This window comes from Hemitrygon akajei, unplaced genomic scaffold, assembly GCF_048418815.1.
Source record: "Hemitrygon akajei unplaced genomic scaffold, sHemAka1.3 Scf000094, whole genome shotgun sequence".
In the NCBI taxonomy this organism is placed as follows: domain Eukaryota; kingdom Metazoa; phylum Chordata; class Chondrichthyes; order Myliobatiformes; family Dasyatidae; genus Hemitrygon; species Hemitrygon akajei.
The window spans coordinates 2,588,204-2,611,783 of NW_027331980.1; the positions used below are offsets into that span (position 1 = coordinate 2,588,204).

A 23,580-nucleotide genomic window follows, 5' to 3' on the forward strand; every position below is an offset into this window, starting at 1 on the left:
GGGGGATGGTGAAAAGAGATCCCAGAGCAGGAAGTGGGATGTGGAAATCAGATCCTACAAGAGTAAGTGGACTTGGGAAGAGAGATCACACAGGATGAAGGGGATGGGGAAGAGAGATCCCACGAGGAAGGGGAATGGAGAAGAGAGATCCCACAGGGGGAAGTGGGAATCGGGAAGCGTGATCACACAGGAGGATGGGGATTGGGGTGGGGAGATCACAGAGGAGGATCTGGGATGTGGAAGCGTGTTTGCACAGGAGAAAGTGGGATGTGGAAGATAGATCCCACAGGAGTAAGGGGAATGGGGAAGAGAGTTCCCACAGGATGAAGGCAGATGTCTATGTGAGATTCCTAAGTAGGAAAGGGGATGGTGAGGAGAGATGCCACAGGAGGTAGGGGAATGATGAGAGATTCGAAAAGAGTGGGGCGTGTGGGGAATTGAAATCACACAGGAGGAAGGGGGACGGTGATGGGGATAAGAGATCACAAAAAGAAAACAAAAAGAGATGGGGAGGACAGATCCCACAGGAGGTAGGGGTATGATGAGAGATCCAACAAGAGTGAGGTGTGTGGGGAATTGAGATTGCACAGGAGGAATGGGGATGGGGAAGAGAGATCCCACAGGAGGAAGAGGAATGGGGATGAGAGATCCCACAGGACGAAGGGGAATGGGGAAGAGAGTTCCCACAGGATGAAGCCAGATGTCTAAGTGAGATTCCTAAGTAGGAAAGGGGATGGGGATGGGGATGAGAGATCCCACAGGAGGAAGGGGAATGGGGATGAGAGATCCCACAGGACGAAGGGGGATCGGTAATATAGATCCCATAGGAGGAAGGGGATGTGGAAGATAGATCGAACAGGGGGAAGGGGTAGGGGAAGAGACAGCCCACAGGAGGAAGGGGAATGTGAAGAGAGATCTCGCAGCAGGAAGGGGGGTGTGGAAGAGTGATCCGACAGGAGGAAGTGGTTGAGGAAGGGGGATGTGGTAGAGATGTACCACAGGAGGGTTGGTGGGGAAAAAATGATCCTACAAGATAGATGGTACAGGATGCAGTAATAGATTGTACGGGAGGGGAGTGTATGAACCTAGGATCATAATCGAGACAGAACATACACCCATGGGGTCTGAGCACAGTCGACCGATAGTGATAATCACACATGGGGAAGAACAGGGGAGGATAATCTCACAATGGTATTTCTTTCCTTCTCACTGGGACAGTCTAGTGACAGTCTCTTGACCCTCACCGGGAAAGAGCTGTGAATCTGTGACGCAACTGCTGCAGTCAGTTCAGTCTGGGTGTCAGTAACAGCGAGAATCGCCGTGTCACAGGCAGCGAGAAACACGGCGATTCCTGTGATTTACTACCATTAAACCAATGGCCATTGTTCACTGATCTGATGAACTTCCCAAAATACCTTCACAAAGACCCACAACACCTTCCCATCTTTGGGGAATTACTTACTGATCCCCTGGTCATTTGTCACAATTTTTCACAACCTGATTTACTACAGTTTTACCCAAATTCCTTTACATTGAAACAGCACAATGGAACAGTTTCACAGTTCAGAGTGAGAGATAAATCAAGTTACCTCAACTCCTGGCACTTGTGCAACCCGGGACCCAGCCGCTGGATTCCTTCACACTGAATGTGGCAGGTCTCCAGGTTGAGGTGTTTTATTGTATCACAGAGTCCGATGACATGAGACAGGACCGCACAGTCAATCGGGTTCAGTTTAATTCCATGGAATGAAAGTGTTTCCACCGATCCCAGCACGGTCTGAGCCAGTCCACAATTCTGAGACTCAAACAGGTAGTGCAAAGTGTTCAGGAGGCTCCTTTTACCAGCTTCACTCCTTGTGTTTCCACTCTGGCGTTTAACCTCCTCCTTCACCCAGTCAATCACCCGGCAGGTTGTTTCATGAGGAAATGGACCCAGAAACTCCTCCAGGCCCCGAGCTGTCATTGGGGAGGAAAGACCAGCGACAAAACGGAGAAATACTTCAAATCGCCCATCGGTCGTGTTATGGACTTCAGTGAGGAATTTCAGGATATCCCCGCGATGTGGATTCAGGAATTGTGCGACTGCAGCTACAAACTCTTGGATGGTGAGGTGTGGAAATGTGTACACCACACTCCGGGCAGAATCCTCTTTCTCCAAAAGCTCCATCAGGAACCCGGACAGGAACTGGGAAGGCTGCAGATTGAACTTGATCAAATCTCCATCTGTAAACACAATCTTCTTCTGGGACACACCTCTGAAGGCCATCTGACCAACTCTGAGTAACACATCACGGGGGTTCTCAATCTCACGGCCGTGGTTTTTCAGGATGTTGTAAATATAGTAGGAATATAGTTGGGTGATGGTCTTGGGAACTCGCTGTGGGTCCCTGACTCTTTGTGTGAAGAAAGGACCCAGTGCCAGTGCGAGGATCCAGCAGTAGGAGGGGTTGTAGCTCATGGTGTACAGGATCTCGTTCTCCTCCACGTGTTTGAAAACGGCTGCTGCCACCGTCTGATCTTCAAAGTACCTGAAGAAATATCGCTTCCGTTCCTCACCAACAAATCCCAGGATTTCAGCCCAGACACTGATATCAGCCTTTTCCAATAAATGTAACGCAGTGGGGCGGGTTGTCACCAGCACTGAACACCCTGGGAGCAGCTTGTGCTGCATTAAACTGTACACAATATCCGACACTTCACACCACCACTCTGGATCTGGGCACTGATGCTTGGGTTCTGTGTCTCTCCGACTGTCAGCAAAATCAATGTTGACATTGAATTCATCTAAACCGTCGAATATAAACAGCAATCCCTCTGGGTTCTTCCAGACCTCTCTTAGGATATTCCCAAAGTAAGGATACTGATCCAGAATCAGTTCCCTCAGGTTTATTCTGCAGTTAATAGAGTTTAAATCCCGGAATTTGAAACTAAAGACAAACTGGAATTGTTGGTATATTTTCCCCGTGGCCCAGTCATAAACAATCTTTTGTACCATTGTGGTTTTCCCAATTCCTGGGACTCCGGCCACTACTGCCGATCTCCCAGATTTGGATTTACTCCGAGAAAAGCTGCTATGGAATAACTGATCAGTCCTAATTTTTTCTAGCTCTCCGCGGAGTTGTTTCCCTCTATAATCCTCATGTTCTCTGCCTCTTGCCAGCAGCTCATGTTCCACCAGTCTCCGATCTCGAACAGCAGAAGTGACCGTGAGCTCAGCGTATCGATCATCCAGCAGGAAAACCTTCACTTTCTCCGTCATCAGGATCGTGTTCACTCTCAGTGTTTCAGCTTGTGCCCGCAGACTTTCCCTGTGTTTCTGTTGAACATCTTCCATGGGAACAGAGAACATAGTCAAAATGTTAAATGGCTCAACGGACAAAGATTTTTTAACTGCATTTCAACATTCAGTCTTTGAGATTACATGAATTAATTCAATGCTTCCATCGATATTAGGACAGAACGTAAAATTCTGTTACAGACACTGGAACTGAAGGCGATGAATGTCCCAGAAAATGTCCAATCTTCATATTCTGGTACTAATGACTTGTGAAGGTGAACATTCCCCTTATATCCTATTGCAATCCTGACTGCACTCCCGTTACAACAGTATTTCACTATATTTAAACATAGTTTGCATCATTAACAATGTTAATGTAGATCTGGTGTGGAAATATGGAGAGCAGGACACTGTGCATTTTGGCGGATCTGCACACTGGGGAGTCACAGGTGTCCACTGCTGTTTTACATCAAAACAGGAGCTGAATATGCGTGAAATACTCAAGTTGGACAGCATCTGGGGGAGGTTCACAGTGAGATTGTGAATCGATAACTCATTGGATTAACAAGAAAGAAAATGTGTAGTTTTCAATCGTTGTGATGGAGAATTGGTGGTAAGATGAAATCTCCGTTAATGGAAGAAACCACAAGCGTCTGTCTCAGTGATGTACATCGTGTTTGTGGGAGAGGGTGGTGAAGTCTTGGCAACTGCTACTCATCAGTCTTGCTGTGGGGGTGTGGGGCACCAACTACGATACGGAGAGGAAGCTTTTGCCGAAGTAGCGAGCCCCCTCTCTCCATGCATCTGATGAACACAAAGGAACGGCAGAGATTGACACAGCTTGGGACCAGAGGTGTCGCAGGGTATGCCAGTCTGTGTTGAACACCATTTAAGATTGTCTAGGGGCTCCATGTCAAGAATTTTCCCATTGGATTTACTCCCAACGTCTTCCCTATGAAGGGTAGAGTTGCAAGGCAGTGGAGATTTGAGTTTTCCTACTCCTGGGTGAGCTGCCAAGTCATGGCCGATGAGCCCCATCTGCCTAAAGCGACTGGTTGTAAGGTACCAGCAACCCACCTTTGCCCCTTCTCCTGTCGGAAGAAACGCTTCCATAGGCTTAGTGGCTAAATCATCCGAGAAGGCCAGGAGCTGGACTTAGTTGTCAGAGGCTATTTTAGTCGAACGCCACTGGGATCATTTAATAGGTCGTGACAGCTTTCCCCCAATACCAACCCTGGGTATAACAATCTTAAGAAACAAAGGGGCGCTGTATTATTGACAACAATACATCGATAAATTAGTTTATTATTGTCACAAGCACCTTGGTAAAATGGAAAATATTTCTGTATGCAATCCAAATAGATCATTACATCACATCAGTACAATGAGGTCGTACAAGGAAAAACAGAACAGTACAGGGAAACAGTGCTGTAGTTGCCGAGAAAATGCAGTGCAGGCAGACAACAAGGTAGAAGGCCAGTGGATCGTTGGGAGGTCAGGGTTTTTTTTTGGAACTATGCTCCTAAACTGTAGAATTCAGCACCGAAAACTACAGTACTGTGCAGAAGTTTGAGGTGTATATTACGACTGACAACATTTTGTCTTTTATTTTCTAATTGCACTTTATCCCGTTGTGGTGCGGCTTGAACGACATCGTCTGGATGAAAGGTGCTTTATAAATAGGTTATTATTATTGTAATTTTCTTAGCCTAAACTGATAAAACTGATGTATGGACATAGCCAAGCACACTCATGACTGAATTCATAGGAAATTTCAGACTATTCTCGTGGTTAGCCTATTCTCGTGTTAGCCTAATTTATTAATACTATTGTGTAAAGCCTTTGGGATGATACCAGTTATCAACATTATGATTGGGATAATGAATACCCTGTTCGTGTTCCATAGTCTTTAATTTTCCCCTTTTAATTCAGCATTTTTCTGGTGTTTTTACTAATTCTTTTCTGTAAGTTATGTGTGTTTGGAATGGCTATGTATATTTAAAAAGTTGTTTTTGCGTGTTTATCCTGTATAATTATATCCGAACGATTATCATGGATTATGCTATCTGAAATAATGATCGGTCACAGTATGGATATGAAGGACTCTAACTCTGAAAGTGGAGCAGGCTTGTACTTATAGTAAGTTATGATGTTTTTCATCAATCATAGTTTAAGCAAGATTTTTGTAAATGTTGTCCACCATTGGATTGTGCTTGTACAAGTAATGAGATTCCGTTAAACTACTGCAGGATCCTGTAAAATGCTGGATTGTTTCTGGTTTCTCTTGTCATTTTCAACGTTTATTTTCTTGAACCTATTGGTCTTTTATTCTGTTTTAGTGATAACTACATGTTTAACAACCTGGCCCAGTATTGCTACAATGATCACTTCTGTTTCTGGGAAGAGGACTCCAAATCTGAGCCAGGGGCTTAACGCTTCCTTGTCAACATCTAGTCAGCTGAGATGGTGTGGATGTCTTCCATGGAGAGTCAGACTCTTCCACTGGGTAACTTTCTTCTATTATTGAGAGTTTCTTCACTTTTATAGGTGATACTTTCATTTCCATTCAGTGATGTGTACCCCTTATTAAAATTGAATATGCTTGTATGGAGTGCTGAATTCTGCTTATGTTGATGAAAATATATCCTTAGAGCTAATTGTGGATTTCAGAAAAGGCAAGATGAAGGAACACACACACTCCTCCTAGAGGGATAAGAAGTGGAAAGAGTGAGCAATTTCAAGTTCCTGGATGTCAATATCTCTGAGTATCTAACCTGGATCCATCATATCGATGCAGCTACAAAGAAGGCACAATAGTGGCTGTATTTCATCAGGAGTTTCCAACATCACTCTAATATTTCTACAGGTGTATCTTGCAGAGCATTGCAACTGGCTGCATCACTGTCTGGTTCATGGGGACTACTGTACAGGATCGGAGTAAGGTGCAGGCTCAACAATTCAGGAACAATTCTGCCATCTAGTTTCTGAATGGACATTGTACTCATCAATGGTAAGGGAGAAATACAAAGAGATCTAGGAGTCCTTGTTCATCAGTCAATGAAGGTGAATGAGTAAGTGCAGCAGGCAGTGAAGAATGTTAATGGAATGTTGGCCTTTATTACAAAGGGAATTGAGTACAAGAGCAAGGAAATCCTCTTGCATTTGTACAGAGCCCTGGTGAGACCACACCTGGAGTTGTGTACAGTTTTGGTCTCCAGGGTTAAGGAAGGACATCCTGGCTGTAGAGGAAGTGCAGCGTAGATTCACGAGGTTAATTCCTGGGATGTCTGGGCTGTCTTACGCAGAGAGGTTAGAGAGACTGGGCTTGTACACGCTGGAATTAAGGAGATTGAGAGGGGATCTGATTGAAACATATAAGGTTATTAAGGGATTGGACAAGATAGAGGCAGGCAATATGTTCCAGTGCTGGGAGAGTCCAGTGCCAGAGGGTATGGTTTGAGAATAAGGGGTAGGTCATTTAGGACAGAGTTAAGGAAAAACTTCTTCTCCAAGAGAGTTGTGGGGGTCTGGAATGCACTGCCTCGGAAGGTAGTGGAGGCTAATTCTCTGGATGCTTTCAAGAAGGAGCTAGATAGGTATCTTATGGATAAGGGAATCAAGTGATATGGGGACAAGGCAGGAACCGGGTATTGATAGTAATTGATCAGCCATGATCTCAAAATGGTGGTGCACTTTCTAAGGGCCAAATGGTCTACTTCTGCACCTATTGTCTGTTGCCTATTGTCTATTGTCTATCTGGGGAAGAGATGTTCCCCTATCTGAGAATGCTGTTCTTGGACTACAGTTCAGCATTCAATACCATCATTCCCTCCAGGCTTGACAAGAAGCTCAGAGACCTTAGCCTTGACCCTGCCTTGTGCAGTTGGATCCTGGAGTTCCTGTCAGATCGCTACTATTTGGGAAATGATACCACAGCATAAAATGCAGGACCAACAGGCTCCGTGACAGCTTCTTTCAGTAGGCCATCAGACTGATCAATTCACGCTAATACAATTCTATTTCTACATTTGTATACATAAATACACGCTCACCGCACGTTTTATTGTAATTACCCTGCCAGCGCAGAAAAACAATGTTTACGACATATGTCCATGATATTAACCTTGATTCTGAGAATTTTTATCTGGCTGTTGTCTCATTTTTGTTTAGTATCTCTTGTTCATCATCCTCATACTGTCATCGTTCATGTCAATCTCAGTGCACTCCAGTGCACAAGCTGTTTTCTGGAAACTGTTATTTAAGTTCTTATTTTACTTTGCATATTTTCCAGGTCTGTTTCAGACCAGGATATTATACCAAAATTATACATCAATATGGTCACAGTGAGTGTTTACTAACTTTATTATATTTTTCCTGTTCAGCTCTGTTTGGCAGATTTTCTTGATCCTTGATGTAAATTCAGATTTTCTTCAGCCTTGAAGTAAATTTTGTAAGAAGTTTTTTTTTCTTTATCACACAATTATCTATTTTCTTTGCTTATTGATATCCTAAATATATGTTTCCTATTCTGTTGCCTTGTATCCTGATGCTCTGTTTGATATTCTACTGGCTCTATTGCACCTTTCTTTATGTTTCATGTTCTGTACTTTTCTAGTGTAAAGTTCATGCTTATATCGCTGGAAATTAGTTCCATTGTTTGAGTTCTTTGTTTTAGTTTTACTGATGCAAGAGCAAATAATTTCATATCATCAATGTATAGACGTGTCAAGGTATAATTCATATTTGTTTCTGATTTGATACCTGATTTTTGTCTGTTTCAGTAAATTATGAGCTAGTTTAAAGCTAGACAAAACCACACTGGGCTTAGTGAGTCGCTCTGGAAAATCGCTGTTTATTTTTATAATGGTGTTTGTTCCTTTGTGATTGTTAATAGGGAGATTATTGTACACCAATGCTTCATCAGATGTTGTAGAAATTTCACAATTATTGGATGAATTTTATATTCATTTGGAACCTCTTAACCATGGAAGGGAGAGAATCAATTGTTTTCTGATAGACAATATAACATTGAAAGGTTTCTACTTTCCGCACAGGGTTTAAAATAGAATTACATAACCTGTTGTTCAACCCTGAATGGTATTCTTCCTCTGCTCTCCTAAGTGAATTGTTATTAGTTACGACATGCACGATGCTACAATTGTGTGTGTGTGTGTGTGTGTGTGTGTATATATATATATATATATATATATATATATATATACATATAGTCTTATTATTATGAAGAGCCAATAATAACATAGTAGGGGCCATTCAGTACTCTTTATTAAAATGAAGAATTAAAGCTGTCCTTGAGGATGGTGGTCCATACCTGCAGCCTTTTATATCTTCTGTCCTATCGGAGTATGAAAGAGAGAATGTTTGAGGTGGTTTGGGGTTCAGCAGCAAGGCTTTGGGCGGGGTTAGAGTCTTGCCAACTTGTTTGAGTACTTCCAGGAGGAGACAAGGTGATGGATGATGTTACACATGGATGTTGGCTGCTTGTATATTGGTAGAGTCTTTGATAAGGTCTCACATGGGAGACTCATACAGAAAATTAATATGCTTGGGAACTGTGGTGAATTGTCCTGACTGGCGGGGACCCACACTGGGAGAAATTTCTTGGCTGGTGGGTGGTGAATCTGTGAAATTATTGTCATAGATGGCTGAGGAAGACACGTCACTGGATATATTTAAAATGCAAGTCGGTATGTTCCTGATTAGGAAGAGCACCAACATTTTCAGAAGGCAGGATAACGGGGTTGAGAGGAATTGCGGAGCAAATTCACTGAGCCGACTGGCTTAATTCTGCTCCTAGGTCTTATGATTTTAGGAAGCATCTGGAGTATTGTATTCACCTCTGATTGTCCAGCAGTTGGAAGGATAAGGGAGGGTGCAGAACAGGTTCATCAGGATGTTGCCTGGATTCGGTGGGATGTGCTACAAGTAAAGGCTTGATAAACTTAGTTTGTTTACTCGGCAGTTAAATTAGAGATCTGACAGATCTGTATAAGATTGATATATAAAAGTTTGGGTTGACAGTCTGTATTTTGTATTTCACACAGGACTGCTGTCTAATACCAGATGGCATTTGGTTAAGGTGAGATGAGATAAATTTACAATACTTATGGGTAGATTTTTTCACAGGGTGGTGGGTGCCTGGAATTTACTGCCTGGGTCATGTTGGAGGCATGTATGTTATTGATGCTCCTAGATATACAAGAATGTGCAGGAAATGCAAGGATGTGGTCAATAATATAAGAGAGGATACAAAGGTATTTTTTTTCTTTCCCAGATAAATAAAGTCAAAAAAAGGAGGGGGCCAACATTGGACCGCTAAAAAATAATGTTGTAGGTGTAGTAATGGGTGAAAAGGAAATACCAGACAATCTCTGGGGAAGTCACTAGCGGAGTTACAAAATGTAAAGAGCATCAGTGAACAGAATTGCGTGCAGCTGCTATTAAGGAGGAGAAGGTGCTTCGGAATCAGAAAGGTCTAAAGATAGAAAAGTCACCTGGACTGGGTCATACAGTGTATCAGGTGCCTGTCTGGCATCTGTGGGGTTTCTCTGAGCAGTATGAACTGAAGTGAAGGGTTCATCAGACCCAATAGCTGGATTAGTACAGCAACAGCTGGAAAAATACATTTTCGAATATTCAGGCTGCAATGAGGGTTTATCTGAATTGTAACCTGAATCCACAGATCAACGAGTGTTTAATGGTGAATTTTCATTCCCAGATTCTGCCAAGTCACAGTATAACACCTGAGATGTGGTTTGAACTGTGCATTTTATCACTCACCGATCAGTTCAGTGGGTAACTCAGATAACCCTTGGACGATTTTTATGTATTCCTGTGGATCAGGACCTGTTTAAATTTAAAAAAACACATCCGTGAAAACAGAACTAAAATAATTAAGCCTGGCTATTTTAATGTGCCTTTGTGTTCAGTGCGTGGCTTTTACATACCGAGTTCCTGTATTTCCTTCAGTATTCTGTCCAACTTCGGTAACTCAGTCCTCCACGTCACAAGGGATTGCCACATCGCCTTCCGGGCCCGGGAGCCTTTGCCCATCACCAAACTGAAGAAGAGTCTGGAACTTTCTGCCTGGTTTCCCTTCTCTGTCAGTTCAGTGACTTTCTATAAATGCAAACAATGAATTTATTGTGGAGTGGACAGTTGTTGCCTCATCGTCATTGGGTTCAGTCATTAACAGAGAAACAGTAACTCATGGAAATTCTAAATCCAAATTGAGCAAGAATAAGGATTTACTCTCACCCTACAGTATACTCAATGTGATTAATTTACTTGTCATCAATATGCAACATTAGATCAAAAAGATGTGACTACAAGAACAGAGGGGAGAGCAAGAGAGCAAAAATGGATGGTGGGATCACAGTATTGTGGCTGAAAGATCATATATGGGTGCTTACATCAAAGCATAAATATTTAATCGTAAGGATAGACAGGTGAGTGAAAGGGTTGGGTTGACTTCGTTCTCACAGAAAAATAAAAGTCCTTATAAAAAGGTGATATCGGATTGGACGATGTATGGCTAAGAATCTGCATAGAAAAAAGGACCCTGATGGAACAATAACCAGGATGTCGGCTACAAATTGCAGTGGCAGAGAGAAGAGGCGTGTAAAGAGGTCAATGTTAAATAGTCATGGGGAATTTCAATATGCAGGTAGCTTTGGAAAATCAGATCAGTGCTGAATCCCAAGTGAGGTTATTTATAGAATGCCTATGAGATGGCTTTTGAGAAAAGTCTATGGTTGAGCCTACGGTAGGAAAGGTGGATCTGGATTCAGCCTTGTGTATTACACCAGATTTGATTGGGCAGCGTAAGGTAAATAAACTTTAAGAGGCAATGATCATAAAATAGCAGAACTCACATGGCAATTTGAGAGGGAGAAGATAAAGATAAACGCATCCGTATTAGAGTGGAATAAAAGAATTACAGAGGCATGAGAGAGGAGCTGGGCAAAAATAAATTGGAAGAGGGCACTAGCAGAGGCAACAGCAAAACAGGAATAGATGAGGATTCTGGGAGCGATTCAGAAGGCGCAGGTAGAGGTAGATAATCCCAAAGATGACAAGTTATTCCAAAGGAAGGATAATCAACCGTAGCTGACGAGGAAGTCAATGCCAGCGCAAAAGCAAAGAAGAGGGCATAGAATATAGCAAAATATAGTGGAAAGCTGGAGAACTGTGAAGTTTTTATTAACCAACAGAAAGCAATTAAAAAGCCATGTACAGAAAATATGAAATATGAACGTAGACTAGCTAATAATGTAAAATAGCTTAGCAAAAGGTTTGTCTGATGTATACGCCCTTTCAGGAAAACCTATTGATTTTTGGTATAATGTGATATTGCTATGAGCATGGTAGTTCATGTCTAATCAATCTTAATGTTTTCCCAGGAAGTTACTAGGAAAGTTGGTGAATTGAAGTGGGTGTTGTCTACATTGACTTTGGCATGACATTTGACAAGGTTCTGCACAGGAGAGTGGTCAAGCAAGCTCAGTTGCTCAGCATTCAAGGTAAAGTGGTAAATTGGGTTAGACAATGGCTTTTTGGAAGAAGACAGAGAGTGGTTATAAACTGCTGAATCTCTCACTGGGAGTTTGTAACTCATATTGTGCCACAGGGATCAGTGCTGGGTCCATTGTTGTTTGTCATCTGTATTGATGATCTGGATGAAAATGTGGTTAACTGTATCTGCAAATTTGCGGATAACACCAAGAGTGGGAACGTGAAGTGGAGAGTGAGGAAGACTACCAAAACTTGCAGTGGTGCCTAAACCAGCTGAGAAATGGGCTGAAAAATGGTGGATGCAATTTAATGCAGACAAGTGCGACATGTTCCCCTTTCGAATGACCAAGCAGGGTCGATATTCTACAGTGACCAGTAGGACACTGAGGAGTAGAACAAAGTGATCTGGGAATACAGGTCCATAATTCATTAAAAGTGGCAGCAAAGGTAGATAGATAGGAAAGTATTGGGCACACTAGCTTCATAAATGAAAATATTGAGTACAGGAGGTGAGATATGATGTTGAACGTGTATAAGACATTGATGAGACCTAATTCTGAGTACTGTGTGCATTACCGGTCACCTACTTATAGGACAGATGTAACAAAGTTTGAAAGCATACAGAAAAATGTACAAGAATGTTGTGGGGACTGGACGACCTGAGTTATAGGAAATGATTGAACACATTATGCCTTGGAACGTAGAAATTGAGGGGAGATTTGATAGAGGTACACAAAATTATGAAGTGTATAGGTAAGGAAAATGTAAGCAGACATTTTGCACCAAAGCAAAAAGAACTACAAAAAGAGGTCTTTGGTAAAGGATGAAGGGTGCAAAGTTCAATTGGTACATGAAGGGATAAGTCTTAACTCAGAGGGTGGTGAGAGTATGGAACGAGCTAGCAGCACCTTGTACAAGATGTTAAGAGAAATCTGGATAGTGTTACATACCCCGAGGGTATCTTGTGACTGTCCTTTGACCATGATGTAATGGAGTATCTGGTGAGCATGAAGTAATGGTCTTGTGATGGTGGGGTGATGTAATTTCCCTCCAGTTTGAGGTTATGCGATGACCTGTTTCGACAGGTATAAAAGGGGAATGCCTTGCTGTGACACAGGTCAGTTCGTTTTTTAATTAGTCAGTGACTCCATTCTGCTGCGTATTTGGTTTCATGACGCAATTTCGTTTTAAATTGGAGTTTTAATTTCTACTGTAAGAATCGTTGTGCCGGCAGTTCTGAAAATTGCTGCCAGTTAAAGTCCAGTCGGAGAGTGAAGAATTACTGAAGTTCGGGAATCCAAAGGATTGAGTAAAGTTGGTGTCGTCAGTGGTAATACAGGATCGAACTTATGGAATCTTCATTCAGAAGGTGGTAATTGCACCCAAGTTTGCTGCTGCATTGTGAAAGCAGAAAGGGCTGGGGCAGTGTGTTATTTGCCAAAGGAAAAATGTCAGTGCCTTTAAGCTGTTTTTATTTCCTTCATCGTAAATCCTTCGGGCAAGGCATATTTCAGCTCGGATTAGCAGTAACATCACGACGTAGAGGAATTCATTACTTCAGGGAAAGTCTCTCCTAACTGACTGTATAAGTCACTTGGACTTTATGCATTATCACTTTAAGATTTGTTTTTGCATTATCACTTCAAGAACTGTGTTCGCATTATCGCTTTAAGAGCCATTGAAGTTGGTGTATAGCAGTTAACTTCCGGTTAAGTTAGTCCTTTGTTTACTTTTCATTTGTTATTGAGCTGTGTTTTAAATAAATGTTTTATTTCTTATAAAAAAGAACTGTTTCAATTCTATATTCATTCTTGCTGGTGACCATAGCAATTCATAACATTTGGGGGCTCGTGGGATGTGTTCTGTTTTTGAGTTTATATGCTTATTTAATTATCGATCTGATTTGGAAAGGGAAATACCCGATTCCTTTGTTTGATTGGTTTCTGAGTGGTATTGGGCAACAATAAATATTGACGACTTTCTGGCATCACCAGACCCGGAGTTATTCGCGAAGGTGATGTATCTGAGATTGCTAGCAGGTTGGAATTAAAGGTATTTCAAAGGTTACAACAAAGCCTGTAATTCAGAGGTAAATTGCAGAACTCTACATAGATTCGAGTATTTTGATGGAATGATGCTGGACCCTGTAAGTAAAGCAGTGATACAGTTACACTTGGAATAGGTTGCATTAGAAAAGTTTAGAATAGAAGTTGAATTAAAACAGAAGCAATTGGAAGCTAACTTGCAACTAAGTCGATTAGAAAGTGAAAATATAAAGAAACCATTGGAAGCTAACTCGGAACTACGGCCGTTAGAAGCTGAAATTAAACAGAGGGAATTTGATCTTGTGATGCCAGAATTAAAGTCTGAAAATCAGTTCTCTGGTTCTAGGAAACAACTTGTTGCTAGTTGAGAAGTTATATTAGCTCCTCCATTTAATGAAACAGAAGTGGAGAGATATTTTCAACATTTTGAAACTATTGCTCTGATTTCAGAGTGGCTGAAGGAGAAATGGCCAGTGATGTTACAAAGTGTAATTAAAAGGCAAGGCACAACAAGCTTATATAGCTTTAACTGCTGAGCAAGCACTTGATTATGATATTGTGAAGCAGTAGATATTATAGATGTATGAACTGGTTCCAGAAGCATATAGAGAAAGACTCAGAAATTTGAAGAAATCAGTGGAAAAACATATGTGGAATTTGCCTACGATAAAGTTGTGTGTTTTGAGAGATGGGTTTCCTCTAAAAATGTAAATGTGGACTATAATAAATTGAAAGAGTTGATTTTAATGGAGTTTAAATGGAGCATCCCTGTTGAAGTAAGGACCTACTTAAATGAGTGGGATACTGCTGCATTGCAGGATTCTGCTAAATTAGCTGATGAGTCTGCTTTAATCCACAATAATAAATTTCCTCAGGACAGAACTTTTAAAAGGAAAAACAGCACAGAGAATCAAGGTAAATCAGAAATTAAATCAGAAGTTAATGAGAAAGTTAAGAATGAAGGAAAACCTGTGAAGGAAAGACAGTTTAGTCCCATTTGTAATTATTGTAAGAAACTTGGACATGTAATAGCTAACTGTTTCCAATTGCAGAAAAAGGAGAAGGAAGCAGTCCCAGATACTTGTGTGCAACATACTGAAACCCCTGTAAATCAACAGGGTTCGATAAATACAAATGAAGCTTTGTTAGAGTCTGACCAAATTAAGAGGGAACATGATCATTTTATAACTGAAGGATTTGTATCCTTGAAAGAGAGAGCCACTCCGGTGCCAAGAAAATTTTATAGGGATACTGGAGCTTCTCAATCACTGATATTAGACAATTTAATAATGAGTCTGACACTGGTGAGGTAAACTATATATGAGGTGTTGGGTGTGCCGTTATGCCTGTACATTTGCATAGAGTGAATTTAAGGTCAGGGTTAGTTTCAGGACTTGTTAAAGTAGGATTACGACGTAGCTTACCTGTGCATGATATTGCTTTTTTGTTAGGAAATGACTTGGCAGATATAACCATATAACCATATAACAATCACAGCACGGAAACAGGCCATTCCGGCCCTCCTAGTCCGTGCCGAACTCTTAATCTCACCTAGTCCCACCTACCCGCACTCAGCCCATAACCCTCCACTCCTTTCCTATCCATATACCTATCCAATTTTACCTTAAATGACACAACTGATCTGGCCTCTACTACTTCTACAGGAAGCTCATTCCACACAGCTATCACTCTCTGAGTAAAGAAATACCCCCTCGTGTTTCCCTTAAACTTTTGCCCCCTAACTCTCAAATCATGTCCTCTCGTTTGAATCTCCCCTACTCTCAATGGAAACAGCCTATTCACGTCAACTCTATCTATCCCTCTCAACATTTTAAATACCTCGATCAAATCCCCCCTCAACCTTCTACGCTCCAGTGAATAGAGACCTAACTTGTTCAACCTTTCTCTGTAACTTAAGTGCTGAAACCCTGGTAACATCCTAGTAAATCGTCTCTGCACTCTCTCTAATTTATTGATATCTTTCCTATAATTCGGTGACCAGAACTGTACACAATATTCCAAATTTGGCCTTACCAATGCCTTGTACAATTTTAACATTACATCCCAACTTCTGTACTCAATGCTCTGATTTATAAAGGCCAGCGTTCCAAAAGCCTTCTTCACCACCCTATCTACATGAGACTCCACCTTCAGGGAACTATGCACTGTTATTCCTAGATCTCTCTGTTCCACTGCATTCCTCAATGCCCTACCATTTACCCTGTATGTTCTATTTGGATTATTCCTGCCAAAATGTAGAACCTCACACTTCTCAGCATTAAACTCCATCTGCCAACGTTCAGCCCATTCTTCTAACAGGCATAAATCTCCCTGCAAGCTTTGAAAACCCACCTCATTATCCACAACACCTCCTACCTTAGTATCATCAGCATACTTACTAATCCAATTTACCACCCCATCATCCAGATCATTTATGTATATTACAAACAACATTGGGCCCAAAACAGATCCCTGAGGCACCCCGCTAGTCACCGGCCTCCATCCCGATAAACAATTATCCACCACTACTCTCTGGCATCTCCCATCTAGCCACTGTTGAATCCATTTTATTACTCCAGCATTAATACCTAACGACTGAACCTTCTTAACTAACCTTCCATGTGGAACTTTGTCAAAGGCCTTGCTGAAGTCCATATAGACTACATCCACTGCCTTACCCTCGTCAACATTCCTCGTAACTACTTCAAAAAATTCAATAAGGTTTGTCAAACATGACCTTCCACGCACAAATCCATGCTGGCTACTCCTAATCAGATCCTGTCTATCCAGATAATTATAAATACTATCTCTAAGAATACTTTCCATTAATTTACCCACCACTGATGTCAAACTGACAGGTCTATAATTGCCAGGCTTACTTCTAGAACCCTTTTTAAACAATGGAACCACATGAGCAATACGCCAATCCTCCGTCACAATCCCTGTTTCTAATGACATCTGAAAGATCTCCGTCAGAGCTCCTGCTATCTCTACACAAACTTCCCTCAAGGTCCTGGGGAATATCCGGTCAGGACCCGGAGATTTATCCACTTTTAAATTTCTTAAAAGCGCCAGTACTTCCACCTCTTTAATTGTCATAGGTTCCATAACTTCCTTACTTGCTTCCCACACCTTACACCATTCGATATCCTTCTCCAGATGGACAAGTTTTTCCTGAAATGTATTTGACAATAAAGTCTGAGGAACCACGAATTAATTCTAACACAGATTCCTCCTGTGTTGTAACTCGAGCAATGACTAAAAACAGTGATATGCAGGATGAGGTTATTACCCATGATTCTTTAACTCTAGATTCGAATTTTGAGGATGTGTCAGAAACTTTCTTACCCTCATTGTTCTAACAAGATTCTTGGAGTAAGTCTGACCTTGAAGATTTGTCTCTGTATCATAAAGAGATGATAGCAGAGCAGAGTAGAGACCCTGAGATTATCAAATTAAAGGAACAAGCCCATCTGGATAGTGAAATTGATAAGGTGTCTGTAGGATATTATTTTGAGAACGGAGCATTAATGATAAAGTGGAGACCACCTACAATTCCTGCACGTGATGAATGGAAGGTTATGCACCAGGTAGTTGTTCCTAAAGTTTATCAAAATGAGGTTTTAACCTTAGCTCATAGTGTGTCATTGGGTGGAAAACAAGGGGTGAAGAAAACTGTGAACAATGATTCTGAACATTTTTATGGCCTGGTTTAAGAAAAGATATGGCGACGTTTTGCAGATTGTGTCATACCTGACAAATTGTGGGTAAACCTAATCAATTTACTCCACTGGCCCCACTGCAACCTATCCCCGCATTTGATGAACCACTTTCCAAAATGATGATAGACTGTGTAGGCCCATTACAAAAAACTAAAACTGGCCATCAATACTTGCTGACAATCATGCACACTGCTTCTAGGTTTCCAGAGGCAGTACCACTTAGAGATATAATGACTAAAACTGTAACAAAGGTACTTAAAAAGTTCTTTACTTATTTTGAGTTGCCAAAGGAAATACAATCTGATCAAGGTAGTAATTTAATGTCTGGATTGTTTCAACAGATAGTTTATAAACTAGTAACTAAGCAGATTACCTCATCTGCATACCATCCAAAATCGCAAGGAGCATTGGAGAGATTTCATTCTACCCTTAAGTCCATGATTGGGATATATTGTGTGGAAAATGAAAATGATTGGGATGAGGGTATATACCTACCTCTATTTGCAGTGGGGGAGTCGGTACAGGTTTAATTAGGTTTTAGTCCATTTGAACTTGTAGTTGGGCATAGAATTAGTGGACCTTTGGCCTTATTAAAAGAACAATGGATTAATAAAGTGGTACACACTAATTTGCTGGATTATGTTTTAAAATTTAAGGACAGATTACATAAAGTTTGTAGCTTAGCCAGGGAAATTTTTAAATTAGCTCAGGAGAAAATGAAAACCTGGTATGATAAAGAAGCTAGGCTGAGGTAATTTAAGACTGGGGATAAAGTTTTGGTTCTTTTCCCGGTGCAAACAAATCCTTTACAAGCTAGATTTCATGGACCATATTAAACTATGTCTAAAGTTAATGACGTGGATTATGTGATAAAAACTCCAGATCGCAGAAGGCCGACACTTTGCCATATAAATATGATAAAACCATATTATGAGAAACAGTCTGCTACTATGACTGTTGTTGTCAATAATACTGAGTCTGATCTCACTTGGAACTTAGTGGATGTTTCATCTGAAACTCATTTTAAACCCAACATTGTTTCTGCCAGATTACCAAACTCAACAATTCTGGAAAATATCGATGATAAATTAGCTCATTTACATCCAGAGCAGAAGCAGATGAAGGAATTGATTTTTAAGTATAAGGATTTATTTCCAGATGTTCCTAGAAAAACCACAATAGCTTCACGTGATGTAGACGCTGGACATGTCAAACCCATAAAGGAAAATCTATATAGGATGAACATGGAAAAATGTGAACTTGCTGAGAATGAAATTAAGTATAATGTTAGAGAATTATATTATTAGACATTCTAGTTTGAATTCGAGTTCACCTCGTGTTATGCTGCCTAAGTCAGATGGTAGTATTCGGTTTTGTACTGAATATAGGAAGGTGAACGCTGTAATGAAAACAGATATGGATCCAATTCCTAGTGTGGATGATTGTTTAGATAAAGTTGGAAAAGCAAAGTTCCTTACAAAGTTTGATTTATTGAAAGGGTATTGGTGTGTTCCATTGCTGGATAGAGGTAGAGAGATTTCTGCATTTGTAACCCCATCTGCGTTAAATGAATATAATGTTCTTCCATTTGGGATGAAGAATGCCCCAGGTACTGTCCAGCAGATGATTAACTCTGTGATTCAGTTACAGGAAATGATACTTGGGAAGCACACATCACTGCAGTGGAGAAACTATTTGAAAGGCTTTCAAAAGCTAAGTTAACTATAAACCTAACTAAAAGTAAATTTAGCTAGGTAATTTTTGGTAATGCCACTATGACTTATCTTGGTTATGTTGTAGGTCTGGGCTTGGTTTATGAATATGGTTAAGGAAATAAATTAAAATACAAATTAGATAGATAGATAGATAGATACTTTATTCATCCCCATGGGGAAATTCAACTTTTTTCCAATGTCCCATACACTTGTTGTAGCAAAACTAATTACATACAATACTTAACTCAGTAACAAATATGATATGCATCTAAATCACTATCTCAAAAAGCATTAATAATAGCTTTTAAAAAGTTCTTAAGTCCTGGCGGTAGAATTGTAAAGCCTAATGGCATTGGGGAGTATTGACCTCTTCATCCTGTCTGAGGAGCATTGCATCGATAGTAACCTGTCACTGAAACTGCTTCTCTGTCTCTGGATGGTGCTATGTAGAGGATGTTCAGAGTTATCCATGATTGACCGTAGCCTACTCAGCGCCCTTCGCTCAGCTACCGATGTTAAACTCTCCAGTACTTTGCCCACGACAGAGCCTGCCTTCCTTACCAGCTTATTAAGACGTGAGGCGTCCCTCTTCTTAATGCTTCCTCCCCAACACGCCACCACAAAGAAGAGGGCGCTCTCCACAACTGACCTATAGAACATCTTCAGCATCTCACTACAGACATTGACAACAAATGTTTGATGTTACAGGAGTAAAATATTCTGATAACTCATATTAAACATAAATTTAATGTGATTGCTGATTGTTTATCAAGATGTTGACTGCACAATGTAATTTTTTTTATGGAGTGATATTTTAACATTTGTAACATTTCTACTGTATGGTCATTTGTAAGGTGCTGTGTGATAATACTATGTACATTGCGTATGTTCTAAATTTTAGACATCTTTATTTTATTGCAAATAGTTAATTGTTAAAATTTTGCTCGACAGACCAACAATTTTTTTTTTGTTGGAGGGAGATGTTACATACCCCGTGGGTATCTTGTGACTGTCATTTGACCATGATGTAATGGAGTATCTGTTGAGCACAATGTACCGTAGATTCAGGACTACAGAGCGCACCTGATTAAAAGCCGCTGGCTCTAATTTTAGAAATAAAATCAATTTTTTTAATTGTAAAAACCGCACCGGATTTTAGGCCGCACCGCTACTTTTAAATATACATACATATCGGTAACACAAATTACGTTGCATATACTTTTTTACTGAACAGCACGAACAACATTCCAATATCGCCTAGCTACTGGTAAAAATATATATACTGCAGCCTACCAGGAAAAGTTATTGATCGCCTTTAACTTAAAAGCAGCGTTTTTGCTCGGGTCTGACGCGCTTGCGTAACGCGATCGGGTCTAATCGGGTCTGATGCGCTCGGGTCTGACGCGCTCGGGTCTGTCGCGCTTGCGTAACGCGATCGGGTCTAATCGGGTCTGACGCGCTCGGGTCTGACGCGCTTGCGTAACGCGATCGGGTCTAATCGGGTCTGATGCGCTCGGGTCTGACGCGCTCGGGTCTTGCTTTTCTTCGAGTATTTTCCATGTTGATGAGGGTGAGTACAAATGACTGATTTACAATAATTTAATTGTGAAAGTGCGCTTGATTTATCGTACAATTTCATTGGACCTCTGTGAACTACTCATCAATGTTATTGGTCTACTGTTACGAGGCAAAATGTTTACGAGGCGGCATGAAAAAAAACCATGTATTAGCCGCTCTGGATTAAAGGCCGCAGAGTTCAAAGCTGTTCAAAATGTGGGAAAAAAGTAGCGGCTTATAATCCGGAATCTACGGTAATGGTCTTCTGATGGTGAGGTGATGTAATTTCCTGCCAGTTTGAGGTCATGCGATGAACTCTTTCGGCAGGTATAAAAGGGGAACGCCTTGATGTGACGCAGGTCAGTTCATTGTTTAATTCATCAGTGACACCGTTCTGCTGTGTATTTGGTTTCATGACGCAGTTTCATTTTAAAGTGGCGTTTTAATTTCTACTGTAAGAATCGTTGTGCCGGCAGTTCTGAAAATTGCTGCCTGTTAAAGTCTAGCTGGAGAGTGAAGAACTATCGAAGTTCGGGAAGCCAAAGGATTGAGCGAAATTCGTGTCGTCGGCGGTAATACAGGATCGACCTTAAGGTATCTTCATTCAGAAGGTGGTAATTGAACCCAAGTTTGCTGCTGAATTGTGAAAGCAGAAAGGGCTGGGGCAGTGTGTTATTCAGCTAAGGAAAAAGTTCAGTACCTTTAAGCCGTTTTTATTTCCTTCATTGTAAATCCTTCGGGCAAGGCATATTTCAGTTGGGATCAGTACTATCGTCGTGACTTAGAGGAATTCGTTACTTCAGGGGAAGTCTCTCCTAACTGACTGTATAAATCACTTGACTTTTTACATTATCACTTTAAGAAATATTTGAGTTGCTGTATAGCAGTTAACTTCCAGTTAAGTTAGTCCTTTGTTTACTTTTCATTTGTTATTGTGCTGTGTTTTAAATAAATGTTTTATTTGTTATAAAAGACCTGTTTCAATTATATAATTATGGTTGCCGTGCCATAACATTTCGTAACAATAGATACACGAACGTTAAGGGTATAGAACGCCATGGCCCTTTGCAGGTCAATGGGAATAGGCAGTTTCAGTAATCCGGCATGGAGTAGATGGGCCAAAGTGCCTGTTTCTGTACTGTACTCTTCTATGGCTGTTACATCAGACACTCATTGTTCGGGAACAGCTGTGGTTGGCAGGTTTCCCTCCCTCAAGTACGGCAGTGAAGCCAGTTGGCCCAATTTACAATCTGACAGTCCTGGATTAATGAGCTCACGTGAATTTAACCGACGGTCCAGATAAGTCGCGAAATATGTTTTAGACTGACTGCTTGATCAACAGTCCAGATATGCAGCCACTGTTCCTGTATCACACTGAAAAATACAGCAGGTGTGAGAGGAAAAGGTGACACTGATCCTGTAGTTCCCAATGCTTCCCACCTTAACAGCTGAGACCAGATCTGCTGGAGACAAGTCAGCCATCAAAGTCTCCATTGCCATGTAGAACTCTTAGAATGTGCAGGAGATTAATATCGATCACTATTCCCTCTGATACCAGCAGTTTGGTAACAATACACTCACCTCATTCTCTTCTCTACTGAAATGTCCCTCCTTTGTCAACATCCAACCGAGTCTTTCAACCTTTTCTTCAATCGCTTGTTTGAGTCTGTCTCTATAGAACTTTGTCAGTTGGTACAGTCGATACTCCTCCCCCTCTGCCAGGAGATCAGAGATTGTAAACTCTGGCTCTGTCAATATTGGAAGAGAATGTAGACATGAACTCGTCTCCAGCACTGTCACCCCAATCATTAAACAAATCAAATCTTGAACCTCAGTGCTCACCTGCTTTCAGCCACCAAAATATATTTATTACCAATTCCCAAAATTGGCTTTAAAATCTACCTAACAATGCTCTGGATATTATGTTACCAGAAGGACCACACTTAATGCGAACCAGTCGATCTCCTATCTCACCCACTTATCTATTTCAGCTTATGATGAGCAATAAATGTCGGGACGGTCAATGATAGTCACTTCCCGGAGTTACTCACTCCATCCTGTGGATACATTTATCTTAATTCACATCCTAGGAATCTTACCTGGAACACTGCATTTCCTCCAATACACATCCTGGGAATCCTCAGAGCAGGTAGCACATTTACTGCAGTGGGGTAACAGCTACCCACTACACCACATGTACCACACCCACACATTCCCCCCCCCCACTCTCCTCTGACCAACCCTCCAGCAAGGCCTCACATTTACCCTCCTCCCTGTCAGATTGTGCGAACCCATCACCCTCATATTTCACTCACCCGCTCCTTGTAGGGGACTTGACAATTCCATGTTTAATGACCTTCTGAGCTGAGAGGCAGTTGCCTCACTTGTGCTGGTTCCAGGGTCCTGATTGGTGTCTCTGACGCCACTGTCTCTGGGCTGACAGACAGTCGCCTCACTTGTGTTGGTCCCAGGGTCCTGATTGGTGTCTCTGACGCCACTGTCTCTGGGCTGGCTTTGCTCCTCCTCCTCTCCGGCTGGACCGCTTTCTATTGGGATATTGCTCTCAATCAGATGCTGCTTGGGAACCTTGCTTCCCATGTCCCGATCATCTTCTCTTGGTGAGTTGCCTGGTAAAAGCCTCTTGAGTACTTTCCGTACCCGATTTAATTTCCCACCTGAAATAATCGATAAAGTTCAGGTTATACCAGAGTGATTTAGAGCTGAGCGCAACT

General features: G+C 41.3%; 1 protein-coding gene across 1 annotated transcript in view; it reads right to left on the reverse strand.

Moving 5' to 3' along the window:
* LOC140722944 (NACHT, LRR and PYD domains-containing protein 3-like) overlaps nt 1-23,580 on the reverse strand; it is a 57,057-nt gene that overhangs the window by 13,915 nt on the left and 19,562 nt on the right. Inside the window, exons 5-9 of the mRNA XM_073037570.1 lie at nt 23,164-23,523; nt 22,430-22,596; nt 10,243-10,414; nt 10,076-10,141; nt 1,590-3,327 (exon numbers count right to left, since the gene is read on the reverse strand). Of these exons, the coding sequence (XP_072893671.1) occupies nt 1,590-3,327; nt 10,076-10,141; nt 10,243-10,414; nt 22,430-22,596; nt 23,164-23,523 (2,503 nt within the window). The remainder of the gene's footprint in view (nt 1-1,589; nt 3,328-10,075; nt 10,142-10,242; nt 10,415-22,429; nt 22,597-23,163; nt 23,524-23,580) is intronic.